General features: G+C 47.5%; 1 protein-coding gene across 1 annotated transcript; it reads left to right on the forward strand.

The window, feature by feature from the left end:
- The first annotated feature begins 5,498 nt into the window (after positions 1-5,498).
- On the forward strand, positions 5,499-27,026 carry PDZD9 (PDZ domain containing 9). Its single transcript, XM_081131778.1, has 4 exons — positions 5,499-5,545; positions 7,636-7,815; positions 20,695-20,884; positions 25,677-27,026. The coding sequence occupies exons 1-4, from the start codon at positions 5,518-5,520 to the stop codon at positions 26,059-26,061; spliced, it is 783 nt and encodes a 260-aa protein (XP_080987904.1). The 5' UTR covers positions 5,499-5,517; the 3' UTR covers positions 26,062-27,026.
- The last annotated feature ends 53 nt before the right edge of the window (positions 27,027-27,079 follow it).

Genomic DNA, 27,079 nt, shown 5'->3' on the forward strand with positions numbered 1-27,079 from the left:
TTTTTTGTATTGAAAAAATGTAATTTAAATTGTAAATGTAATTTTTATATTTTTTAACATCAGTAACATATATTAAAAAATAACTTTAATAATAGACAATACATTTTTTTTATAAATGTTTTTACTTTTCATAAATAACTCAAAAAATAGATAAGATAGAGGCAAAAAAGTAAATGCCTGCAGAGCTGAATTTAAATGCCCAAAAAAGCTCCGGCCGGGGGACCCCACTACGGGAATTTAAATGCCATCTTTTAAAGGTTAAGATGGAGAAAAATGGACAATTTGGATGTTTTGTAGGCAGAGGGAATGGCTAGCTGATAGTGAGGTTGAAAGAGAGGACTCAGGAATGACCCCTAAACTTTTCGCCTGAGTCACCAGGTGTTTGGTGATAATTTTTACTTCCTGGGGCCTAAGGAGAGGCTTAGGTTGGATGGATAACCAGAAAAACAAACAAAAAACACAAAGACACTGGCATAATTTGTTAGCAATACAGATGGTCTATCATTCTGTAATTTTGCGATCTAGTGAAGGTTTCCTTTTGTCTCGTGGCTCATGGACCAAATCACCATTCACCCTGAATTTGGATCCAGCTTTCTTCCTGGATGGTACCCATGCAGCCCCCAGATGAGAGACTTTCCCCCTGAATGCCACTTAATTTATCTTTAGAAAGTCCAAGAAGAGTGACATCTGTCTCTATTTTTGGAATGCCTATATATCCACAAAATTCACCAAACCCAACGGCCTTGCAGAAATGCAGAGTTATCAGTGTCACCACATAGACTGGGTGAGAAGCGATTTGATTGCTAGCCTAGAGACATTCCTGTTCAGCCCTGGCTGGTGTGGCTCAGTTGGTTGAGCACCATCCCATGTACCAAGAGGTCGGCAATTCCATTCCCAGTTAGGGCACCATGCCCAGGTTGCTGGCTCCATCCCCAGTAGGGAGTGTGCAGGAGCTCATCCATGTTTCTCTCCCTCCCTCTCCCTCCTTCTCTCTCTAAAATCAATAAAAACATTAAAAAAAAAATACATTCCTGTTTAAACATCGGTCTCTTAAGGGGGAGGATTATTTTTTAATTATTATACCATTTATTTTTCCACTGCCACAGAAATTGGCACAAGCTAACGTATATATTCCAGGAATTCAGATATGCATGTCACATTACTGCAGGAGGTCTCCACTTATTTTTTATTTTTTAAATTACTGGAGAACTTTGATGGAATCATATTCTTGGCTTATTGTCTGGTGTTTCTATTGCCCAAAATAGAAGAAACTCCCAACTAGACAGTTCTGAATTCTCAAATAATGTCCACTGATGTTCACCACTGGGAAGCTGATGAGAATCCCAGGGTGAAATTTTGGAACAGCTTGCCTGTTCAAACTGCGACTGAGTGGAATGATGATGACTTGATTCTTGTGTTTAAAAAATACAAGGATACATTTTTTCTACCCAACAACACTTACCAGGCCCTCCTGCCTCTGCCTCTCCATAAAAGTTTCTGGATTTAAGATTAAAGCGTAAAACCAACCAGTATGGAGTCTAAAAATTTAAAACATTTTTACCAGATAAATGGCTGCATGTCACTACAGATAATGGGAGGGGAGTGGGGGTGGGGGGCCATGCAGGGACCAAATACTATGTTTACAGATTTCCCATTAATCCTATTTTCAGCCCCACATCTCTTTCTTGCCTCCCAATACCTGGCGCTTCAAAGTCCTAAGTCTCTGAGATCCATGGGACAGATCAGTTCTCTTTATGTCTCAGTCTAGATTTTAGTTGAGGCGAACCCTAGGGATTAGGGAGAGATGGTATGACAGAGTAAAAAGAATACAGAGCTATAGTCTAGTCCCACCCCTGCTACTGAAACATGGGAAAGTTGTGTCACCTCTTTGGGTCTCTTTCCCCCATCTGACCTAAAAGAGTCAGGCACTCTGCTTCAGTGGTAGAACCTCGTTGTCCTCTTACCCCTAAGCAAAGCAGCAGGGACTTTTCAGAGAGGGTGAGCCACGAAGCTCCTTAAGGCAGAAAGTTTTTGAGGACCCAGAAGAACATAGAAGGCCCCAGGAGGGAGCTATGCTGGCAGCCTGAAGTCATAAATAGCCATTTTGCACTGTTAGAGGGCTGTGAACACAGTGTGCTTTATTGTGATGGATGGAAGGCAGAAGCTGAAGCCAGATGGGTCCCCTGGGAAAGTGGAGGAGGGGACTGTGCAATCACTCTTCTCCTTAAGGAGTCACTTTGGCCTGAATGGATAAGGAACACCTGCCTCCCTGGGGTTTAAGTTGACCATGTGGGCCAGGAGCTTGCTGGACCCACTTCACGTATGCACCTAGGGTTTCCGGAATTAGATTCAACAAAAGAGCGACATCCAGAAATAAACAGCTTGTGCCTTGGGCGAAAGTCACTCTTAGTCGCTCGGATTGGCTTCCGTGGGATAAACAATACATTATCAACTAGTGTGCAGGAGTTTCGTAGGGAGTGTTCTCAGGACCAACTCCTTTGGGGGAAGGGGAGCATGCAGGACTGAGCAGAGGAAGCATTCGCCACGGTGCAGACACGGGTCACTGGCAGGCCCCTCGGGGAGCTCTGAAGCCTGATGGCTATTTGGGGTTGTTAGCTGGGGTAGAAGGGCCCACATGGATCGTGTGGGTGCCCAACCATTCCATTTTACTACTGGTGAAAAATTGAACAATCTAAGTGCTTCCCCATCGATGGGGTCCTCATTGTTCCCTGGGCAGTGAGTCATCCAGCTCCCAAATTCCGTTGTAGCTCCTACTCTTTCAGACCACCCCAACTGCTGGTGCAGGTGGGTTCTCTGGGAAACACTGAGTTGCAGGGAGTTTATTGGGGACTGTGCTTGGGACCCACACCTATGGGGGAAGGGAAGGGAAGGAAGTAGGACCAGGCAGGAGAAGTTGGGTTACAGTGCAGGCACAGGTGGACCTCAGTGAGCCCCGCAGGGAGCTCTGAAGCTGGGATGGCCCTTCAGAGTTGTCTGAGTTGGGCTGAGGGAGCCAGTGTTTACCCTGCATTGACCAGTCACTGGTTCCTGGCTGACCTGGGAAGGTGTGAGCTTGGGCAAGAAGCTCTCTTCATCTAGCAGCAAGGGGGGTGGGGGGCGGGGAGGGAAGTCCTTTGGTCCTGAAGGGGGATCTGGGTGGCACAGCACAGCATCCAGGACAGTCTGTATCCTGCAATCTAACCATCAGTGTGATCTTGGCATCCCCTCAAAAGCATTTTCAGCCTGGGTTGGAGGGGAAGTGGGTGGAGGCCCTGGGCCCCACCCAGAGGTTCTCCCCTCACAGAGCCTTGCTGCTGCCCTGCCTCATTCCCACAAACACTCACCATTCCCCTACTGATAGGGAAACAGAAGAGATGGATGTGTTTTATGGTAGAATTAATTTGGCATCTGGACAGATGCTTCGCCAGATGGTTTGGAGAAGGAAACAGGCTATCCATCATGAGAACCCCCCTGCAGGAGGCTCCTTGAGGTTGGGCATAGGGGGGAACAGGACTCTGTTCACTTCCCTTTGTACCAGCCTCTGCATCACAGGATTTATCCAACAAGAAATATGCCCTGGCTTATTGTCTGGGTAGAGGAACAGAAACAGCTGAATACGCTGGGACCTGCCCAGGTTTGGACACCTCGGCACAGCGCCCGACGCCTACTAGGTGCGTGATTGCTCTGTGATTGCTGTTTACTGACCCCAGGAGTGAGGGCAGGTGCTCAGCCTGATCCGAGTGGGGAGCACAGAGGGCCCACCTCATTCTGTTGTTTTCTGTTTCTTTTAGAATTTATTTTTGCTAATTTATATTTTCCTAAATCTGCCCACTCCAGATCTGTTTTTTACATCTCTGTTCCGAGAAGTAGAGCCCTTGTTTGTCTTGTCAGCTGTCGTGTCCCTAGCATCAGGGCAAACTGTAGAGCAGGCTTCTGTATGAGGGAACCTCCGCCGAAGGAAGGTTTCGGTTTTTGTGTTTTTGTGTGTGTGTGGCCCCCCCCCCCAAAAAAAGAATTAATTAATTAATTAATTACAATTAATTAATTGTAATTAAAAGAATTAATTACAATCCAAACCGTGACTCGTTTTTTCACAGATCACCCTTGGCCTTTTCTCACTCAAAATATCCATGAAAAAAAAAGGGCAGTTCCAAAGCAGTTGCCATTGTTGATATAACCGTGGGAAATGCCCTTCATGGGGGGCAGGGGGAGGCAGTGATCCCCGGGATGGCCTCTGCGCACCATCTCACATCTTTAAGACCCTCCAGGTGCTTTCCCCGCTCTCCCCATGTCAGTGACTTTTCAAGGATGGGTGCGAGCCCGCGGTGAGCGGCACGGTACTGGTTCCCGCAGACGTTTTGCTTTTCTCCGCCAAAACCCTCACGCTCCATTTTCCAAGGTCCGCTGAGGCCTCGGGTGCCGGCTCTGCCGCCCAGCTTCTGGGCGCCGGGGTCGCGGGGCGCCGGGAGCAGCCCTCGGCGCGCGCAGGCTCCCCCGGCCTCCCGCAGGCTCCCCGGGCCTCCCGCAGCGTCCGCGCGCTCCGGCTCCCCCCGGCCTCCCGCGCGCTCCCGCTCCCCCGGCCTCCCGCAGGCTCCCCCGGCCTCCCGCGGCGTCGGCGCGCTCTGGCTCCCCCAGCCTCCCGCAGCGTCCGCGCGCTCTGGCTCCCCCCGGCCTCCCGCGGCCGCCCGCGCGCTCTGGCTCCCCCCGGCCTCCCGCGGCCGCCCGCGCGCTCTGGCTCCCCCGGCCTCCCGCGGCCGCCCGCGCGCTCTGGCTCCCCCGGCCTCCCGCAGCGTCCGCGCGCTCTGGCTCCCCCCGGCCTCCCGCGGCCGCCCGCGCGCTCTGGCTCCCCCGGCCTCCCGCAGCGTCCGCGCGCTCTGGCTCCCCCCGGCCTCCCGCGGCCGCCCGCGCGCTCTGGCTCCCCCGGCCTCCCGCAGGCTCCCCCGGCCTCCCGCGGCGTCGGCGCGCTCTGGCTCCCCCAGCCTCCCGCAGCGTCCGCGCGCTCTGGCTCCCCCCGGCCTCCCGCGGCCGCCCGCGCGCTCTGGCTCCCCCGGCCTCCCGCAGCGTCCGCGCGCTCTGGCTCCCCCCGGCCTCCCGCGGCCGCCCGCGCGCTCTGGCTCCCCCGGCCTCCCGCAGCGTCCGCGCGCTCTGGCTCCCCCCGTCCTCCCGCGGCCGTCCGCGCGCTCTGGCTCCCCCCGGCCTCCCGCGGCCGTCCGCGCGCTCTGGCTCCCCCCGGCCTCCCGCGGCCGCCCGCGCGCTCTGGCTCCCCCCGGCCTCCCGCGGCCGTCCGCGCGCTCTGGCTCCCCCCGGCCTCCCGCAGCGTCCGCGCGCTCTGGCTCCCCCCGGCCTCCCGCGGCCGCCCGCGCGCTCTGGCTCCCCCCGGCCTCCCGCAGCGTCCGCGCGCTCTGGCTCCTCGCGCCTCCCGGGTTCCAGGCAGTTGGGAGTCGGACCTACTCCGCTCCGGCTCCGGCTCCGGCCCCGGCCCCCGGAGGCCCTCCTGCCGGCCTGCCCTCCGGGGCCATGAAGGCCATCCACAAAAAGAAAAAAGGTGACTGGGGGGCTGGCCAAGCATTCCTCACTTTCCTCCCCTCTGAAATGCCAACGCCACCCTCTTGGCCTCTCGCTGTCGTTTGTTTACTGGACTGTAATTTACATACAGTGGGAACCCCTCTTTTCAGCGCCGTACACGGTTGGGAGTTTTGAGAATCTCACACCCGCGTTTAACCACAACCGCAGTCAAAAGAAGGCTGCACCTGGGCGCCAGCCCTTTCCCCCCACCCCAGCTCCTGATCCTGTGTCTGTAGTTTTTCCCTTTCCATGGAAAATGTCCTAAAAAGGGGATCATAAAGCATGGAGTCTTTCGAGGCTGGCTTCTTTCACTTACTCTGCTACCCTTTGAGACAGTAGAGTGTGTCACAAGCACATTTAATTTGCAAGCTGAAGTCGGAAGTGAAACCCTGCTCAAGAGGCACACTTCTTCCTATGCTCAGGAACCAGAGGCTCAAGGAGGGGACCGCCTGCTCGGAGTTGCCCCTATAATCTGGAAGTCTCTGAAGTTGGCTCCTTCTTGACCTTAGGTCACTGTATGTTGCAGACAGAGAGGTTAGAGATGGGCAAGGACACCTTCTTGGCAGAAAAGGCCGTGAACCCTGCCAGCTCCCGACAGCTGGGGTGGGGGAGAAGGGGAAGCCCCTTCCTCAGTAGTGGGAGGTCTCCCTGACCCCCCAAACACCAATCACATGAATTTGGCAAAGGTTTGGGGAGTAGCAGTTTGTCACTTGTCCTTAAGAAAAAGTGGTGTGTGTGTGTGTGTGTGTGTGTGTGTGTGTGAGAGAGAGAGAGAGAGAGAGAGAGAGAGAGAGAGAGAGAGAGAGAGAGAGAGAGAGAGAGACACGCTGGAAAAATGTGCAGAAAACAAATCTCACCAGAAGCTCCTGTGCACGGAAAGTGTCTCCTCCAAAGCTTCCTTTTGGGAAGGATAACCTGTTTTAATCACTCCTCAGTCTTTGAAACTTTTCTTGTGAGGTTTAGTTCTGTAGAAAACATATTTCAACCCCACCCACTACCATTGTTCAGGTTCTCCCAAATGTTTTCATTCTACTGTGCATTTACACTGTCATTGCCATGACGTGCTTGGGTGATTGCAAGAGCCCCTTCATTTCCCACGTCCACTCTGGATGCCATAATCCATGCTCCACACAGCAGCCACAGGGTTCTTTCTTTCTCTATTTAAAAAAAAAATGCAAATCGCTTGGCCGGGCGTGGCTCAGCAGTTGAGCATCGACCTATGATCCAGGAGATCGAGGTTCTATTCCCCGTCAGGGCACATGCCTGGGTTGCAGGCTCCATCCCCAGTCGGGGGCGTGCAGGAGGTAGCTGATCAATGACTCTCTCATCATTGATGTTTCTCTCTCTCTCTCCCTCTCCTTTCCTCTCTCTGAAATCAATAAAGATATATTTAAAAAAAAAAAAAAAAGCAAATCTTAATGTGTCCTGTGTAAATCCCTTCTAGATTTTGCAGTTAGGTAAACCTGGAGGCGGGTCTGCTGTGCCTTTGCTCCTGGCTGCCCCTACTCCTGTATGCTCTTTCCTGTCTCTGAACCTAGATCCAATGTGCTCCCTTCCACTTCCTTTGTCTAAATATTTCCCATTAGTCCTTTCTGCCTCAATTCAATGTTTGCCTCCTCTCTGAAGCTTGACTGCCTTCCCCACAGGAGACCCTGACCTCCTGTTGGTCACCCTGAGCCTTCTGTGCTTTTCCTTCATCACACGTGTTACAGCTGTTATTCGTCGTCTAGTTGCACGGGTGATGGATATTTGTCTCTCCCACTAGGTGGGTAGATCCATGAGGGCAAGACACAGTTCACATTCAATAAGTATTTGTTAAGTGAATGGATAATGTTAACTAACATGAATTAAACATTGACAGGTGCTAAGCACTGTGCAAAAGCCTTTCACTGTCTTACTTAATTCTCATTACAACCCTCTGAGGTGGACACATATTATCTTCACTTTACTGATGAGGAAACTGAGGAATGGACTGGGGAACTGCCCTAGAGGTCTGCTCTTGGCCCCTGTGATGACTGTCACGCTGCTGTGTAGGTGGAAGTCTAAAACATGTCTCCCTCTTTTTATCAGAAAAACAAGTCAGCCTCAAGGTCAAGGCATCTGTGCACAACTTGAGCAAAACTCAGCAGACCACACTCACCGTGGGCAGCCTGGGGCTCGGCATGATCCTCATCCAGCATGGGCCCTACCTCCAGATCACCCACCTCCTCAAGAAGGGGGCCGCAGCCAGGGATGGAACACTCCAGCCAGGTGACTGTGCTTCCCCACGCCTCGGGTCCATCCACCCCTGCCTCCCTCCGGCCTGCCTTCAGGGAGGCTCAGGTTATTAGGTTTCGGTGTAACCACAATGATGAGGATATTGTCTGAGAGCTTTCTTTGGGCCAGCCCGTTGTTATCACTTATACATACCTCCCTGTTGTGCATTGTTTATTCATTGAATTCTTACAATAACCCTCTAGGTGGGAACTACTATCATTCCCCTTTGATAGGTGAGGAAACTGAGGCTCTGGGAGTTCCTGGTCCAGTTTCACCCCTATCTGGCAAGTGGAATACAAACACAGGCACAGTGTTACTGCAGAGTTCAAGGCTCTGTGGGTAGATTTCTTCTCGGGTAGGCAGTATTAATTATCATTAACATTTAGATGCATGACCTCATTCTAGCCTCCTGACAAACCCTGAGGAAGATTGTGCATTCAGTGACCTTGCAGCCCTGACCAGTGTGGCTCAGTTGGTCGGAGTGTGTACTATACACCAAAAGGTTGCTGGTTTGATTCCCAGTCTGGGCACACGCCTAGGTTGTGGGTTCCATCCCCGGTGGGGGCTCCTATAGGAGGCAACCTATTGATGCTTCTATCATACATCTCTCTGTCCTCTCTGTCTCTCTCTCTTCTCCTCTCTCCCCAAAATCAGTAAAACATATCCTCGGGTGAGAATTAAAAAAAAACCAAAGTCTTTACAGATAAGGAATCAGATATTTAGAAACTGCCCAAGGTCACACCAAGGAGAAGGGATTTGAACCCTTTCTGTTACACTCCACAGCCCAAAGGCCATATCAGTTCGACCCTGCCTTTCTTGTCTTTGGGTGAATGAATTTTCTATCCAATTCAAGATGTGTTTTCTCAGTGCCTGCCCTGGGCCTAGTGCTGTGCTCAGGAGTCAAGGAGGCACAATGGGATGGTAGTGTGGTGAGAAGGAAAAACCATTCAGCATTAGCTGGACTGACACTTTCTAGCTCTGTGACTTTGGACAAAATCACGTTACTTTCCAGGCCTCAGTCACTTAATCTCTAAGTTGGGATAATACCATCTTTGCCAGAGGTTGCTGAGACTTGATAATTTTTATTAAAGTGCTTTGAAAACTACAGTGCTATAGAAATATTGGCAAACATTTCTCTTAGGCTGGTCTTACTTAGAAGGTCTCTAGACTTGTGTCTTTTTTATTTTTATTTAAAAAAATTTTTTTAATTGATTTTTTAGAGAGAGGAAGGGAGAGGGAGAGAGAGAGAGAGAGAGAGGGAGGGAAACATTGATGTGAAAGCTAAATAGCAGCTGTCTCCTGCAGGGGATTGAGCCTAAAACCTGGGCATGTTCCTTGACTGGGAATTGAACCAGCAACCTTTCAGTGCATGGGACAACACCCAACCAACTGAGCCACACCTGCCAGGGTATAGACTTGTGTGTTTTTGTAAATAACAAATGATTGTGGTAGAGGAACCCCAGTGGGTTAAACCACTGGTTTGAAACTCTGGTTACCTATTCGAATCACCTGGGGAGCTTTTAAAACTAAGATGCCTGGGCCACATCTTCTCAGAGTTTCTGATTCAGTTGGTTTGGGGCTGGGGACAGGGCAGTTCATAGTTTTCGTTCGTTTGTTTTTAAATGTTTTTATTGATTTTTATGAGAGAGGAAGGGAGAGAAAGAAACATCTGCGTGAGAGATTGAAACATCAATTGGCTGCCTCCTGTATGCCCCCTCCTGGGGATGGAGCTCCCAACCTGGGCATGCACCATGACCAGGAATCAAACTGGCAGCCCCTCTGTGCACTAGAAGATGCCCAACCAACTGAGCCACACTGGCCAGGGCAGGCAGTTCATGGTTTAAAAGCTCCTTGGGTGATTCTGATTGCAGCTGGAGTTAGAAGCAGTGGATTAAAGAAGAAAGTAGAGGATTAATGATGGTGGTGAACAGAGTGAAAGCTACTCTGACACTCTCCCAGGACCAAACTGAAATGACAACTAAAATGTAGAAAAACTATCCTGAATAATCAACTGCAACTGAAGATGAGCTGGAGAGCACCATTATCACCAAGGAGATAGGGAGGAAACTGCATAGAGACTGGTAGGAGGTGTGGAGGCACTAGAGGGCTGGCTGGGCCCCACAGGCAGCAGCTGAAGGTCCAGAGGGATAGCTCAGCTGTGGGGGGTTCTCCTGAGGGCTCTGGGGTCTAAACCCCCAAGCTGGGCTTCCCAGCCCAGAGCACCAGAACTGAGAAAGGTGCCCACATAACATCTGGCTGTAAAAAGCAGGAGGGTTTCTGTCTGCCAGGGAGAGATCGCTGGAAATGCAGGCACCCCCTTAAAGAGCTAATGGACAAAGTTCCATGTGCAGCCATTCACCTTGGGCTCCAGTGGACAGAGGGCGGAGTGGGCTAGAGCTGTGTGAGGAGAATCTAGGGTTGTGGGCTCTGGAGATAGAGCTCAGAGGACTCCCATCTGGATTCCTGTGCCGAGTCATTCCCCCATGTGGAAGAGAACATCTTTCACTGGCAGACATTTACCTTCCAAGCAGCTTTTGCCTAAGGGAGAAGCAATTGCCCTACCCTGCTGGAAAACATCTCGCTCTACCCTGTGGAGTTTCTATAGCCTGAGGCTCATTAAGAGAATCGGATTAATCAGCCTGCAGGCAGAGGCAGACCTCAGAGTGCTTTGAGTCTTTGCCTGATCTGCTTCTGGATCCAGGCTGTGTAAAAGCAGACTTTGGTGTGCATCTTGGTCTTGTCAAAACACACTCAGCCCTAAGAGAGGTGACCTCAAGACATGGGTTGTTGATAGATCCAAACAGGATACTCAGGGCTAGTCATAAACTGCATTTGACATTGGCCTACGCCAGAGACCTTCCAAAAAACCTGAGAGTCCTAGCAGGACTGCCTAATACATAGAAACAAATCCAAATAGGCAGCCAAAATGGAGAGACAAAAAACAAGCCCCAAATGAAAGAACAAGAGAAGTCTTGAGAAGTCAGAAAAAGAGCTAAATGACATGGAGAAAAGCAGTCTATCAGATAAACAGAGTTCAGAATATTGATTGTAAGGATGCTCAACAGCATAAACAAAGATATGGAAACTATGAAAAATGACTAGTCAGGTCTGCGAACTGAAGGGTCCTGGGTTTGATTCCAGCCAAGGGCATGTACCTCGGTTGCAGGCTTGATCCCTGGCCCTGGTTGGGGTTTGTGCAGGAGGCAGCCAATTGATGTGTCTCTCTCACATTGATGTTTTCCTCTCTCCACTCTCTCTGAAAAGCAATGGAAAAAATATCCTCTGGTGAGGATTAAAAAAGAAAGAAAAGAAAAATGATCAGTCAGAAATGAAGAATGACATAGCAGAAATAAAGAATACATTGGAAGGAATAAACAGCAGACAAGAGGAAGCTGAGGATTGGATCAGCGAATTAGAAGACAGGGTAGAAAAAAATCACTCAATCAGAGAACCAAAAAGAAAAAAGAGTTAAAATCTGTACCCTTTGGGACAGTATGGATGGACCTGGAGAAAATTATGCCAAGTGAAATAAGCCAGGCAGAGAAAAACAAATAAGTGAGACATGATCTCCCTTATATGTGGAATCTAAACATGATAATCTGATGAACAAAACAGATTCAGTGACATAGAAGCATGGAACAGACTGATGAATCTCAGAGGGAATGTGGGGGTGGGTGGGGAGAGATTAGCTGAAGAATTTATATGAATATATGCATAACCCATGGACACAGACAATAGTGCGGTGGAGGCCTGGAGAGGGAAGTGGGTTTGGGGTGGAAGGGGTCAATGTGGAAAAAAGGGGACATCTGTAATATTTTGAACAATAAAAAAATAATAAATTTTTTAAAAACACAAAAAACAGGAGGACAGTCTATGGGAGCTGTGGGAAAACATGAACTATAACAATATTTGCATCATAGGAATGCCAGAAGAGGTTGAAAGTAAGCAAGGGTTAGAGAACCTGTTTGAAGAAATAATGGCAGAAAACTTCCCTAACCTGGTGAAGGAAAAAGTCGCACAAGTTTAGGAGGCACAGAGAGTCCCAAGCAAGAAGAACCCAAAGAGGCCCATGCCCAGACACATCATAATTAAAATGCCAAAAATTCAAGACTGAGAATCTTAAAGGCAGCAAGAGAAAAACAGTCTGTTACCTACAAAGGAGCTCCCATAAGGCTGTCAGCTGACTTCTCATCAGAAATTCCACAGGCTAGAAGGGAATGGCATGAAGTATTCAAGGTAATGCAAAACAAGAACCTGAAACCAAGACTACTCTATCCAGCAAGACTATCATTCAAAATAGATGGTGAAATAAAGAGCTTCCCAGACAAAAAAAGGCTAAAGGAGTTTATCACCACCAAACCAGCATTGCAGGAAATGTTAAAGGGACTGCTGTAATAATAAGAAAAAGAGAAAGAAACATAGGCATAAAGAATTAAAATGATAATAAATAAGGACCTATCAATAATAACCTTAAGGACTTTAAGGGAGAGATCAACAGCAATACAGTCAACAGCAATACAGTCACAGTCTTGGAATTTAACATCCCACTGACTTCACTGGATAGATCTTCCAGACAAACAGTCAACAGAGAAACAGTTGAGTTTCTGACTCACTAGACACACTAGACACACTAGAGCAGATGGATTTAATTGATATTTACAGAATGTTTCACCCCAAAGCAGCAGAATATACATTCCTCTCAAGTGCAAATGGGTCATTCTCAAAGATAGACCCCATGTTAGCACACAAAACAAGTCTCTACAAGTTCAAGAAGATTGAAATCATATAAGCACCTTAGATCACAAGGGCATAAAACTAGAAATCAACTATAGTAAAAACACTCAAAAACATTCAAACACATGGAGACTGACTAGCATGTTACTAAACAATGAATGGGTTACTAATAAGGTCAAGAAAGAAAGAAAGAACTTCCTGGAAACAAATCTATGGGACACAGTGAAAACAGTCCTAAGAGGGAAGTTCATAACACTACAGGCCTACCTGAAAAAGCGAGAAAAATTTTTATTAAACTATCTAACCCTACCACTTAAAGAATTAAAAAGCTCCCCTGTGAAGCCATCCGGACCGGGGCTTTTGTTTGTTGGGAATTTTTTTTATTGCTACTTCGATTTCATCAGTTGTTATTAGTCTATTCAGGTTTTCTGACTCTTCCTGATTCAGTTTTACATGATCTCACTCACATGTGGAATCTACTAAACAAAATAGGTTGAGGAACAAAATAGATCCTCTTGTTCGGGACTCTCTGTGCTTCCTGGACTTGTCTTTCTCTCACTAGGTAGGGGAAGTTTTCTGTCATTATTTTTTCAAATAGGTTTTCAATGTCTTGCTTTTCTCCTTCTGGCATCCCCACAATGCGAATTTTGGGATGCTTGAAGTTGTCCCAGAGACTCCTTACACTATCTTATTTCTGGATTCTTTTTCCTTTTCGCTCTTCTGGTTGGGTGGTTTTTGCTTCCTCATGTTCCAGATTGCTGATTTTATTCTCAGCATCTGCTACTCTACTGTTGATTCCCAGTAAATTATTCTTCATTTCAGTTCATGTAGCCTTCATTTCTGACTGGTACTTGATTATGCCATTGATGATCTCACTAGTTTCCTTAATAATCTTACTAGGATCCTTGAGCACCCTTATAACCATTGTTTCAACTCTGGATCTAGTAGCGTTCCTGGCTCCATTTCATTTAGTTCTTTCTCTGGAGAATTCTTCTGTTCTTTCCTTTGTGACATGTTTCTTTGCCTCTGCGTTCGGGCTGCTTCCTGGTATTTGTTTCTGTGTATTAGGAAGAGCTGCTATGTCTCCTGGAGTTTGTAGAGTGGCTTTGTGAGGTAGGTGTCCTGAAGGGTCCAGTGGCTCATCCTCCCCAGTCACCTAAGCTGGGCCTTCTAGGTGCTCCCCTGTGTGGGCTGTGTGCACTGTCCTGTTGTAGTTGAGCCTTAGTTGGTGTTGGCATCACTGGGAGGGATTGATCCCCAGGACAATCAGTTGTGAAGACCAGCTGCAACTACAGCAAAAGAGCTGCTATGCTGGAGACACCCCTGTGGAGCAGGATTTACTTCAGTGGGGCTTTGGTGTTCACCTAGTGTTCCCTTTGACTGTGTCCCTCGTGGATGTGGTAGGGTTGTCATCCAGTGTGGTCCAAGCTGACCACCAGGTGCACTGTCTCTGGGGCTTCCCAGGAGGTGCAAAGTCAGCCTCTGCCTGTGCCCTTCCCAGGGCCCCCCAGCATGAGCTATATAGCAATCTGTAGATGGCTGCTACTTGTGCTGGGCTTGACGGTGTCCAGGAGAGGCCAAGCTATGAACCAATGCAGCTGCCACTAGTGCCAGGCCTGGGGCCACTTATCAAGCCCTATGGGGCACTCTGAGGCCAGCTGCTGCTTGTTTGAGAGATTTTAGGAAAGTCCTAAGCATGAGGCTGGAGAGGCCACTTGCACAGAAAAGCCCCTGGAAATGGCCTGGATGAGCTGCAGGTGGGGAGGGGCGGGGCCTCCAGGAGTCACGGGGCGGGGCCAAAGGTGAGAGTCAGGTGCTGGAGATTCAAACATGGCGCCTGCCTGCCGGCTGTGTGCGGGGAGGACCCGCCAAAGGAGCCATGGCCTCCGCCAGCCCTTCTGCCCGGGAGGAAGACGCCCTTCCAGCTCTTGCCCGGATCTCAGGCAGGTTAGTTCCTCCCCGAGTGTCCCGGGTCCTTTCCGGCTGCTGCCCGGCGCTGGGCTCAGAGGGAGCGTCCGAGTGAGTCCGTGCCGGGCCCTTTAGAGGAGCTGCTGGGGCTCCCGCAGCCTCCGCGACCCTCAGCGACAGTCCCCGCTGGTTTCACAGCCCGGAGTTGTGGGGACGTCTCTTCCTGGCCCTGGAGCCCTGGGCTGGGGGTCTGCTGTGGGGCTGGGACCCCTCGCTCCTCCAGAAACCTCCTCTGCAGAGATGTCCTCCCGGGTTTAACCCGGGGCACCGGGTGTGGGCCCGAGGCCGCGTCTCCGGGATCCAGCCCCATCCGCCCGCGTCTCTGCCCCTCCTCCCGGTCTCGGTGCTGCTTCAGTTCCCTGGTTGTGGGGCTTCTGTGCAGCCGGATCTCAGGAGGCTCTGAGTGACGGTGGTTGTGTTTTAGTTGTGATTTTGATGCGGTTGCGGGAGGCTGCCGGGACCACGGTTACCTACCCCGCCATCTTGTTGTCTCTTTTTCTAAATATACCTTTATTGATTTCAGAGAGAGGAAGGTAGAGGGAGAGAGAGAGAGAGAGAAACATCAATGATGAGAGAGTCATTGATCAGCTGCCTCCTGCATGTCCCGCACTGGGGACGGAGCCCACAACCCGGGCCTGGGTCATAGGTCGATGCTCAACCGCTGAGCCACACCCAGCCGGGCCGTCCCTGATCTTAAGGGAAACACTTAGTTTTTGCCCATTGAGTATGATGTTGGCTGTAGGTTATGGCCTTTATTATGTTTAGGTATGATCCCTCTTTTCCCACTTTGCTGAGGTTTTTAATCATAAATGGGTGCTGAATTTTATCAAATGCTTTTTCTGCAACTACTGATATGATCTAGTGATTTTTACCTTTTGTTTTGTTTATGTGATGTATCATGTGTATTGATTTGCAGATTTTGTACCAGCCTGGCATCCCCAGAATAAATCCCACTTGATCATGGTGTATGATCTTTTTAGTGTACTACTGGATCCAGTTTGCTAATATTTTGTTGTGGACTGTAGCATCTCTGTTCATCAGGTTATTGGCCTGCAATTTTATTTCTTTGTAGTCTTTCTCTGGTTTCAGAATTAGAATAATTTTGGCCTCCTAAAAAGAGCTTGGAAATCTTCCTCCTCTTTATACTTTTTGGAATAATTTAAAGAGGCTAGGTGTTAGTTCTTCTTTGAATGTTTGGTAAAATTTGCCTGTGAAGCCATCCAGTCCAGCATTTTTGTTTTCTGGGATTTTAAAAATTACTGCTTCAGTTCCAGAAGATTGTATGTTTCTAGGAAATTGCCCCGGTTCAATTTGTTGGCATAGAGTTGTTCATAGTATTTTCTTCCTACCCTTCGTATTTCTTGGATGTGGATACTTCTGCTCTTTCATTTCTGATTTTATTTATTTGGGTCCTCTCTCTGTTTTTCTTGATGAGTCTGGTTAATGGTTTGTAAATCTTGTTTATCTTTTCTTTCTTTCTTTTTTTAAAAAATATATCTTTATTGATTTCAGAGAGAGGAAAGGAGAGAGAGAGAGATAGAAACATCAATGATGAGAGAGTCATTGATCAAGCCTGCAACTGGGCATGTGCCCTGACCAGGAATTGAACCCCGATCGCCTGGATCCTAGGTCAACGCTCAACCGCTGAGCCACGCCCGGCCAGGCTTGTTTATCTTTTCAAAGAACCAGCTCTTGGTTTCATTGATCCTTTGTATTGCTGTTTAAGTCTCCATGCTATTTATTTCTAGTCTGATCTTTATTCTTCCCCTCCTTCTACTTCCTCTGGGCTTTGTTGTTCTCTTTCTATTTCTTTTAGGTGAAGGGTTAGATAGTTTATTTGAGATGTTTCTTGCTTCTTGAGGTAGGCCTGTGATGCTATGAACTTCTCAGGACTGCTTTCATCGCGTCCCATAGATTTGTGGTGTTGTGTCCTCATTTTCATTTGTTTCCAGGTAACTTAAAAAAAATTCTTCCTTGATCTCATTGGTAACCCATACATTGTTTAGTAACATGCTTTTTAGCCTCCATGTGTTTGAATGTTTTTTAGAATTTTTTTATTGTAGTTGATTTCTAGTTTCTTGCTATTGTGATCTGAGAAGATTCTTGTTATGAGTTCAATCATCTTGAATTTGTTAAGATTTATTTTGTGTTCTAACATAATGTTCTGTCTTTGAGAATGTTCCGTGTGCACTTGAGAAGAATGTATATTCTGTTGCTTTGGGATGAATTGTTCTGTAAATACCAATTAAATCCATCTGATCTAGTGTGTTAGGACAGCCAGCTGCCCTCTGCAGGAGCAAGCTTAGCTGCCCTGGGCTCAGGGGGATAGATCTAAGGAGTCTCCCATTGAGGATGTGCCAGCCCGGCCTGCAGGAGGGCTGCTAAGCACTTTGTCCTGGTCCCAAACAATAGCCTCTAAAGGTCTCACAGTTTGAATGTCCCTGCTTTGAGCTGCTCTCCCTTCCTCCCACGGAACTGTGCCCAGCAGGGGTATCTGGGACTTGGCAGGGCTGATCTAAACAGTTTCCCCTTGGGGTGGTGCTGGCAACCTGTATGAGGGGGGTGGGCACTTCTTCTTCCTGGGTAGTGTGGGCTGAACTCGCAGGGAAGCCTGGATTTGCCTCCCAGCAATGCAACCAAACAGCTCCATATAGCATCCAAACTCTCCATATAGCAGCTGGACTGAAGCTTCCCAGGAGACACAGTCCAAAAATACCAGCTCTGCGCAGATCCCCAGCCTCCCTGCACTGCTGAGCCATGCAGGACAGGGCAGGCCCAGTGGCTCAGCTGGTGGGGGGAGGAGTGTCAGCTGTATGCTCATTTCGGGGGAGACAGTTCCTCTTTCCCAAGCCACATAGCTTAGTCACTCTCTAGGTCTCTGCCAGGAGCCTCCCAAGCAATCTGGGGTCCCTTAAAGTCACTGTTGGGTGTAGCCAGCAGACCCCTTCACAGGTGGCCTCTCCAGCAGTTGGAGTCAGAGTGAATTCCACAGGCTGGTGCTGTGCCTTGAGGGGTGCTCTTTCCTTGGGATGGTACCATCCGCGTCTCCCAGGCGGACTGAATCCCCACAGAACTCCCACCGCCAGATGCCACGCAGGTCCCTTTTCCCGTCCCTGTTGCTCTGAGTTGGGGATCTGTGTGAGGTTGAGACCCCATACTCCTAGGGGAGGGGGTCCCACAGCTGCAGTGTCCCTCCAGCTTCTCAGCTGACTCTGCACATGCGTGAGGTGGCCCTTCTTACCAGTCTCCATGTGGCTTCTCTATTCCTTGGTTATAATATTTTAGATAAGCTAGTCTTCAATTGTTTTTTCAGGTTGACTGCTCTGTAATTTAGCTGTAAATCTGGTTTGGGGCCGGGAGCAAGTGGGAGCAGCTTCCAGCTATTCTACAGCCATCTTGCAACCTCCCAGCTACCTTTTATGACCAAAGTAGAGAGTTTCCTCCACCCTTCTAAGTACTCAGTTTCTCTGATAGTGGGAACTTCTGTTGTCAAGTGATCTTTGATTGAAGTGTTTTTTTTTTCTTTGTAGTTCTTAACGAGCTGGGCATTCCACTGCACCCCTGCTGATGCCATGAGGGTGGTGGCCGTTGGCACTGTAGCCCACAGACTGGGTTGTCCCCCGGATCTCTTTATGGTTCCAGAGTGTTCTCTAGCTAAAGATCGGTGCTGCATCTGTTGGGCAATGTTGACAATCTCATCAAAAGTGGTATTTCCACTGTGCGTAATGTTTTTTTTGCTTCTTTTGGTCTCGGGGGGTTGTTTGAGGGCTTTGATGATCAGAGCAGAGGCAGAAGGTACTACCTCAGTCTGGGCCTGTCTTTTCTGGTCAGTTTCACTGTAATCCTCAGACCCTCCCCACCAGTTTCTTTGGTGATATCATCACCAACCTTTTTAGGAGACAGACGCAGGGGGCCGATCTTGGGGACCAGGGCAGACATGGCACTGACTTTCACACCTCAGGCATATGACTTTGATCTCACTGGTGTTGAACTTTGGTGGCATGGTGTCAGATGAACCCCAATTTGGGCGTCCAGAAAAAGTTGCACCTAAGCCTCCTCCCAGCCAAAAGGCGAAAGAATACTGGGAATTTTTGTTTTTGATAGAATCCTGCACTATGGAAATTTGTCCTTAGCATCCCTTGGAGGCTTCCTTTGGGATCGGCATACTTCCCGATGAGCACGTGTGGTGGAATCAGGGGAGGCGCTCACCTTGAGTCTTGTCCTCGGAGGTTAGGCTTCAGCTGTCTTGGAATGAGGTGACTGAGGGTTTGCTAGCTCCCTACACACAGAGAGGTGAATACATCTTTTGGGATTTCATTGGACTCATTTCATCTGATGTTATTTATAAAGTCTCCATTACCATTTGGCAGTGTGTTAGTGCTAGTTAGATCCGAAGACTACGATTTTACCCATGTGAGTCTGTTCTTAAAAAGCAGTTTCTCTGTATTTCTTCTCTTACTGAATACCCTTGTAACAGTCAGGGCTCTTCATTGCAAGCAACAGGACAGTTCTGTTAAGGCACTGAATTTAGAACATCGAATCTGACAGAATTGCCGGAAAGGCTGGAGAACCAGGCTTGGAAAGTGGTGAGAACACAGGGCCATGTACACAGGAAAGCGGGTGTGCTCCTTCCCCCTCTGCATCTCCTGCTCCAGGTTTGGTGGCCCATGTGGGAGTGCCCAGTGGCCGGGTCTAGTTTACATGTCCCTGCCCTAGCTTTTGGTGGTAGGGAGGTGGGTGCAAGTGAATAATTGGTCTTTTTAGCATCCAATTTGGGGTTCAGAGGCTTTGCTGTCAGGATGTGGTTCTCTTCCCATCTGCTGTGGACTCAGAAGCTCCATGGTTGACCATCACACGCCCATCCTTGTCCAGCACTGCAAGTAGAGGACCTAGCGGTCAAATCCTTTGAACCAACATACTCTCTGTATATACAGTTTAACCTTAAAGCACACTAATTGTCGTGTTTCATGCAGAATTATTTCCTCAACCAATTCTTTACAAGGGCAGAAAGTTAAATGAAAGCCTTGATGTTTAATATGGTCGACTAACTGTGGAGGGCACTGGAAATTGTCAGGCAGGTATACTAGAAAGGAGGCCATTTATTCATCACTTAGTGTAAGTGGCTTTTTCTTTATGAGTGATAGCCATTCATTTTATTTGAAACACATTCTTAGAATCCCAAAGGGTGCTTCAATTATAAATAGTGTAGCCTCTGTCACACCGAGGACTTCAGAAATGCTGTGGAAACATGATATAATGTCTGCCACTGCCCTGCTGTAAGAAACATCTTGCATGCATTCATTATTATGCAAAAGACACTCATGTCACTGAGGTGGTCATTTTTATTAACTAAAGACTGCCCTGCGCTGGTCGGTGTGGCTCAGTTGGTTGAGCATAGCCCCAGGCACCAAAGGGTTGCTGGTTCGATTCCCAGCCAGGGGATATGCCTAGGATGCAGCTCCATCCTCGGCAGGAGGCAAGCAGGAGGCAGCCAGTCGGTATTTCCCTCCCACACCAATGTTTTTCTTTCTGTCTCCCGTCTTCTCTCTCTAGAATCAATTAAAACATATTAAAAAAAAAAAAAAAAAGACTTCCCTGACTAGTGTGGCTCAGAGGTTAGAGCGTCATGCCCTGACTATGTGCAGGAGGCAGCCAGTCGGTGTCTCTCTCTCACGTTGATGTTCCTCTCTCCCTCCCTCTCTCTCTGTCTCCCCCCCCAATCTTCCCTTTTACTCTCTCTAAAGAGCAATAGAAAAACATACCCTCCAGTGAGGAGTAACAACAGGAATAAATAAAGATTGGAGCTTAGTTTTGGTTCAAAATGAACCAACAATATGAACCCATAAAATGAAACACCTCTCCTGGCCGGGCGTGGCTCAGCGGTTGAGCATCGACCTAGGATCCAAGCAATTGGGGTTCAATTCCTGGTCAGGGCACATGCTCGGGTTGCGAGCTCGATCCCCCGTCAGGGGCGTGCAGGAGGCAGCCAATCAATGACTCTCTCATCATTGATGTTTCTGTTTCTCTCCCCCTCCTTTTCTTTCTCTGAAATCAATATATATTTAAAAAAACTTAAAAAAAACACCCCCCAAACCTACCTTACAATGAAGCCAGAAATGGAATGTTCCCTTCCGACTGTTAATTTTGCTGCTAATGTTTTCCCCTCTTTAGGTGATGTTCTGATTCATGTTGGCCAAGCCAATGTGTTAGGATATACTCTTCGGGAATTTTTAAAGCTTTTGCAACAAAGCACCATAGGAGCAGTGCTGCAGATCAAGGTTTACCGAGATTTTATTGACATACCTCAAGAATGGCAAGAAATATATGATTTAATCCCTGAGACCAAATTCCCAGTAACACGGTAAGTAGTTCATTTTTGGAAGTCTTTGTTATACTACAGAGTTCTCCAAGGTCCATGAAGCCCGGGCTCTTGGTTCAATGTGAAAATTATCGAGTGGGCCATGGTAGGAGGGTTGGTGACTGCCAGGACAGTGTCGTGGGTTTCTAAACCCTTTGGGAAAGAACAGTTGGCAGGAGCTAACATCAGGAAGAATGATAGAGGCAAGAGCCTTGAACCTGGAGTTAATAAAAAATAAACCATCTGATGGGAACTCTGCCTCCAGACATCCATGCAACGTGTCCCCTTCCAGTCAGCCCGTAAACGTGTGCTGGGAATGCCATTCCCTCGTTTGTCTCCTGCAGGTTCAGCTGCTCTCTCTGGATCCTTCCCAGTAACATTTAAGCCTTTTAAAGCTTCTGTCATCTTAGCAAACCCCACCACAACTCCATTGTCCTCTCTGCCCCCTCGGGCCCCTGCCCTGTCCCTGACTCCAACCTTGTTGGAAGAGCCGTACTAGACACGGCCGCTTCCCAGGCACTCAGCACTCGTCATTCTGGGCCTTGCTGTCGTCACTTGGCTGAGGCCTTTCCTAGGTCCCCCAGAACCTTCACACTTCTGATGGGCTCCTCTCATCTTTATTTTGCTTGGCTTCTGAGCTTTAGACATTTACAACCTCCCCAACCTCCTCTTGTTGGGAGATCACCTTCCCGATACCTGTGATACTCGCTCCCCTGATTTTCCTATGACCTCTAGTCACTTCTTGGTCTCCTTTTACCAGGCCTTGGAGTTAGTTCCTCAAGGTTTAATCTTCGGCTCTCTCCTCTAAGCTCCTGGGCAATCTCAATGATACCTTTTGTTTCTATTACTCTCCATACATTAATAATTTGCAAACTGTATTACCTCCTAATTTGTATACTTAACCACCCCCTTGGTATCGCCCTTTGGAGTTACCGTAAATTCTCAAACTCGTGCTGCCCAAAGCCATTACGCTAGCTCCCCTCTGAATTCCCAGTGGCCCTGTCTCCCTGGGCCGGTGTCTGCCTGGACAAACAAGTCAGAAATTCAGGGGCTGTACCTGACTCTTCCATCTCCTCGGCCTCCCCCTCCCCCAGTAATCACTAAGACTTGTCATTTGCCTTCCAGCCATCTCCCACACTGGTCTGCGTCTCTCTGGCCACTACCATCACCCCAAAGTCACCATTTTGTCTTCTGCATCGGCTCTCGTCCCCTATGCATTCTCTACAGAGAATGATCCTTTTACCGTGCAAATCAAATCCTGACGTGCCTTAAAATCTTTAAGACCTTCCTCTGTTCTCAGGATAAATGCCCAAACCCTTACACTGGCCCGTGCCACAGAGGTATGGCTGGTGTCAGGCTGGCTGGTCATCTCACGCTGCTCCCCTCCCTTGTAGTCCACTTTGGCTCTCAGCTCTTTTACCTGATGTTGGTCTTTGCTGTGGGGCCTTTGCATGGGCTCTTCTGTCTGCAACATGTCATATATTCTCATAATTACCCTGTGTCTCTCCTCACAGCATGGACCCCAATTTCAATGAAATAATCCATATAACCAAGTGTTTACTGTGTTGCCCCGGGAGAACGCAAGCTCTATGAAGGCAGGGACAAGTCTGTCTTGTTACGCTAAACCTACCATAGGACTTTAGGTCATTGAGAGCTCAGTTACTCAGTGAATGAAAATTGAAATACAGCTTTGAAACTCTGGCAAATCACTTAATCTGAGAGCTTGTTTATCTGTTAACACAGGAGTACCAGGGACTCTTCTGAGGGTCAGAAGAGGAAGTTCCATAGAACATGAGAACATCATCTTTCAGTGGGAAACTCAGTGCTCTAATGTGGAGTGGGGTCCTTACTCATTCTGACAGGTTTCCTGAGCCCTAGTTGCTGCGGCCCTGCACCTTTGTTTATTGGGATGGGCTCAAAGAAATCTGCCCGGGGACTTCACTAAGACTAAAATTGGCCCAGATTGCATAGACATTGCTTCGGAGATCCCAACTTGTTGGGCCAAGGGGTTGATATGGTCCTCAGATGTCTCTGCTCGTCTCCACAGCCTTTCAAAAAGCCAGAAGAGCCTTGGCTGGATAGGTCAGTTGGAGTGTCGTCCATACACCAAAAGGTTGCAGGTTAGATCCCCGGTCAGGGTGCACACGAGAGGCAACTGATTGATGTTTCTCTCTTTTCATTCCCCTCTCTCTAAATAGGAATCAGTGGAAACATAACCTTGGGTGAGGATTTAAAAAAAAAAAAAAAAAGGCCAGAAGAGCAGTCACCTGTAGAGAGCAGAGAGTGAGGAGGATACTTGGGGCTTCCCTAGGGGACAGTAGAGCTCCATTTCTTGACCTGGGTGGTGACTACCAAGGTTTCTGTAATTTTTTTCTTAAACTGTTTTGGTTTTTTTTTGCATTTTTCTGTATATTTCAAATTTTAAAAATAAAAATTATTTGCAATAGCTGCCAAATTTATAAATCTAAGGTTTCATGGAAAGAATCTGGATTTGTGGTTTCTCCTGGAAAGTCAGATGGGCTTCATTCCCCTGGGACAGTGGCCTGGAGCTGGGGAAGCAGCTGTCCCCATCAAATCAGGCAGACTATGGAAAAGAATTTCCCCAATAACCAAAGAAATCCTATTTGATTTAAAATCATTAAATGATAATAGCAAACACTTATTCGCTGTTACTATGTGGTAGGTACTGTTTACAAGATTATACCACTTAATCCTCATGCCAATTCTTTTTATTATCATTTTATAGATAAGAAAACTGAGGCCAAAAGAAGTGTGTAGACAGAGGTCATAGGCTAAGTGGCACTGGTTTGTCTCTAGAGCAGCCATGTCCAGTAAGAACTTCCTGTGGTGGTGGAAATGCTTTGTATCTGTGTTGTCCCATATAGTAGCCAAGAGCCACATGTGGCTATTAAGAACATGACATGTGAGGATTTGCAAATGAGAAATTGTAAATTTTATTCAGGTTTAATCAGTCTAAATTGAGCAGCCACACAGAGCTGGTGGGCCTTGTATTGGGGAGTGTCACTTAAGCCTGAGCTCTTAATCATTTGCTTATACAACTATGTTCTAACTAAGCATTTCAATTAGTTTGAGATTCAGAATATTAAAATCTAAGGATGACAGATTTACTGTTCAAAAACAAAGAAAAGATAAACGCAGATAGCACAACTTATGAGACTAAACCCCACAAACTCAAGAAAAATACCAAGCACATTCTGACTCGCTTTTAAAGAAGGGGCAGGAGGGGAAGGAAGCGGCTTCCTTCACAACGTTGGTATGACCTTCAGCAGCAAATGGCACTATGTGGACACTGGAGAGAATATTCCGCATAAAGCTTTGGGCAGGCCGGCTGGTATAAAAACTGGGCTTGTGGTTTTATTACCTAATCCACTTTAATAGGAACCTAGCCCTCCCACCTGTCCTTCATGGTTACCTACTAGAGTTACATGGGATAACCTTTGCAGCCTGAGGAAACAGTACCTTGTTTTTTTCTGCTACTCATGTGCTGTTTAGGAAGCCCTGGGCATGTCTGAAGGCATATTATTCTAGTCCTTAGATCTTCTGGATCTCCTTGCACAGCACTCCATCAAGGGTCAAAGAAAATCACACAATGTAAGACTAGGGGCTCTTAGTAAAAAATGACTCAATATTAAGTGTGTATCACCAGAAAAGAAACTTTAGGTAAAGCTGTTCAAATTCTTGGGAGCAAATAAAACAGGCAGACCTCCAAGGATGTTAGTGATAACACTAGCCAGTCTGACCAGTTGGGGGTGGGGGTGGGGAAGAAACCTATTTCCTGTTTCCTGTTAGAGGACGGAACATCCCAGAGGTTCATAATCACAAGGATCTAGTTTTGGATCTGTTGGACAATAGCACCAGGATGAGGGTGTGTGTGACAGCATTTGTTCAGGAAGTAGCAGCAGGCACAGGTAGAGCAGGACTGGAAAGTTCAAGAGGTTCTTTAACTGCTAGCAGGCAAACATCACCTGTTTCAACAATCAGGAGTCAACAGTTGAGGCAAGTTACAAAAAATCTTAAAAACTTTTGGACAGCAAGAGAGAGGTGGAATAGTGAATGACGACACATCTGAGTAGAAAGGTATTCTACAAATCCACATCTGTCAGCCCCAGAGAGGCAAAGACTGATGCTCAGGAGAAAGGAAGACTCAGTTACCCGTGACTAGCATGTTAAAGGTGTTTGAGGTCCACTATTTCCCCGACTCCCCTGGAAATTGGTGATATTCTGTTATTGCTGACCCCAGGGACCCCTGAGGAGAGTTGTATGGAGATGGCCATGTGAACCTGTCATTCTGGGTAGAGTGAAATTAACCCACCCTTTAAGGCCTGCTAATAGTCCAATCATATTAGTCGTCCGGCTAAAGTCTGTGCAAAGTTTTTTAAGTAATATGAAATAATTTCAAGCAGTTTGATTTACATTTAGGAATGAATAATTTAAAGGCTTTTAGAAAGAGAAAAATGTCAACACAAAAAGGTGTGAAGTTAAACTGTATCCTTTCTTCTGACTCAAAGCCAGTGACAAGACATCAGGAGTCCTTTTTGCCTGGTTAGTGTTCTCAGTGGTTAGAGCGTCAGCCCAACACCAAAAGGGTCACGGGGGCTCTTCCTGGCCTGGTTGGGGTGTGTGCAGGAAGCAACCAACTGATGTGTCTCTTTCATATCGATGCTTCTCTCTCGCTCTCTTTCCCTCCCTCTGTAAAAAATCAACAAAAAATACCCCTTGGGTGAGGATTAAAAAAAAAAAAAAATCCTTCCATTCACTACTTTTTTATTTCCAGCACAACAAAGGAAACCAAGCAGGCAAAAGATGACTCTTTCACAAGCAATGACAAGGAGGATGTAGTTTTGGATAAAAAACTTAATTATTATAAATCCGCACAGCCCACTGGGCACCCTCCTGCAAGGAGACCCATGTCGATCTCCAGAGAGTGGCATGAATATAAAAAGAAGAGCCAGACTGTCAGCGTAGGAACAGACACTACCTGTGACATCATGCTTCACAGGGACCACAAGAAAGATGGGAGAGCCCCTTCCCCTTACTGGACGATGGTGAAGCAAGACAAGGACAGCTCCTCCTCCTCCTCGGCCTCAGACGTGTTCTGGCTGGAAGACTATGCTCACGCTGAAAAGGGCAAGGGTCAACCTGCATCAAAAGTTGGTTAATAGTTTGCAAATCTGAGATTGTAGGAGCATCTCCCTGGAAAACACCCAGTTTTTATGCACTGCCACGTCCAGCTTTGCTGCACTCACAGAAATACATGCAGACTTACTCAGTTTTTATCAGCAACTGCTGTGAAGCCTTGTCACCTCTTCAATGGGATGGCCAAGACTTCCCCGGGTGCCACAAGAGGCCTCACAAATTTTATTCTCAAAACAGCATCACTCAGATTATGAAGACCCTCCTTTTTGAGAATGTCTCATCTTTTAGAAAATGCAGTAGAGCAGCTCGGTACCAGAATGTGTGAACAGTAGAGAATGTTACATTTTAAGGTAAGTACCAAATTGTTTAGATGTTTAGTTCCTCTTGTTTTGCAAACTTCAAGTGCTCTACTTAAAAAAAATAGAGATTTTTTGGCTAGTTGTTCATATTAGTTTTTCTCCTTTTTTGCCCTATTTTTACTGTGAATATTGGGTTGATAGTTAATGAGGGAGAGGGAGAAGATGAGGGAAAGCAAAGCTCTGCATAGCAAAGATAAGGCAGATATGTAAAATGAAGCAGTGGGAACACAGGACACAACTGGTAGGGAATTTTTGTTTTTCAGAAATAACTCTATTGCACCTTGGCCGGTGTGGCTCAGTTGGCTGGGCGTTATTCCCAAGCACTGAAAGGTTGCCAGTTCAATTCTCGGTCTGATTGTGGGCTGATTCCCAGTAGGGGGTGTGCAGGAAGCAGCCAATTGATGTTTCTCTCTCAAAAAAAAATATCAATAAAAAATCTTAGAAAAAGGAAAGGAAATACCTCTATTGTGAAAAGGCAAGAAAGGGGAGTAAAACACAGATCATTTAATTGTTATTATCTGAAATGAGAGATTTTTAACTGCTTTTATCTTAAAAAGGCACCAGCAACAATAGTCTGGGAATATTTACTGATTGCTCCTCAGCTTAACTGTAATAGTTTCTCATGCTATTATATCCTGTTGTCCTTCACAGCATCTAAAACAAAGATGTCTGCAGATAATAA

The sequence above is a fragment of the Miniopterus schreibersii genome, assembly GCF_964146895.1.
Source record: "Miniopterus schreibersii genome assembly, chromosome: 3".
NCBI lineage: Eukaryota > Metazoa > Chordata > Mammalia > Chiroptera > Miniopteridae > Miniopterus > Miniopterus schreibersii.

What these genes read in the sequence shown, in the direction of transcription:
- PDZD9 (XM_081131778.1), top strand. Translation starts at nt 5,518, where the DNA reads ATGAAGGCCATCCACAAAAAGAAAAAAG. An exon ending in CATCCACAAAAAGAAAAAAG is followed by an intron (nt 5,546 to 7,635) that starts GTGACTGGGGGG and finishes TCTTTTTATCAG; the next exon opens with AAAAACAAGTCAGCCTCAAG. An exon ending in GGATGGAACACTCCAGCCAG is followed by an intron (nt 7,816 to 20,694) that starts GTGACTGTGCTT and finishes TCCCCTCTTTAG; the next exon opens with GTGATGTTCTGATTCATGTT.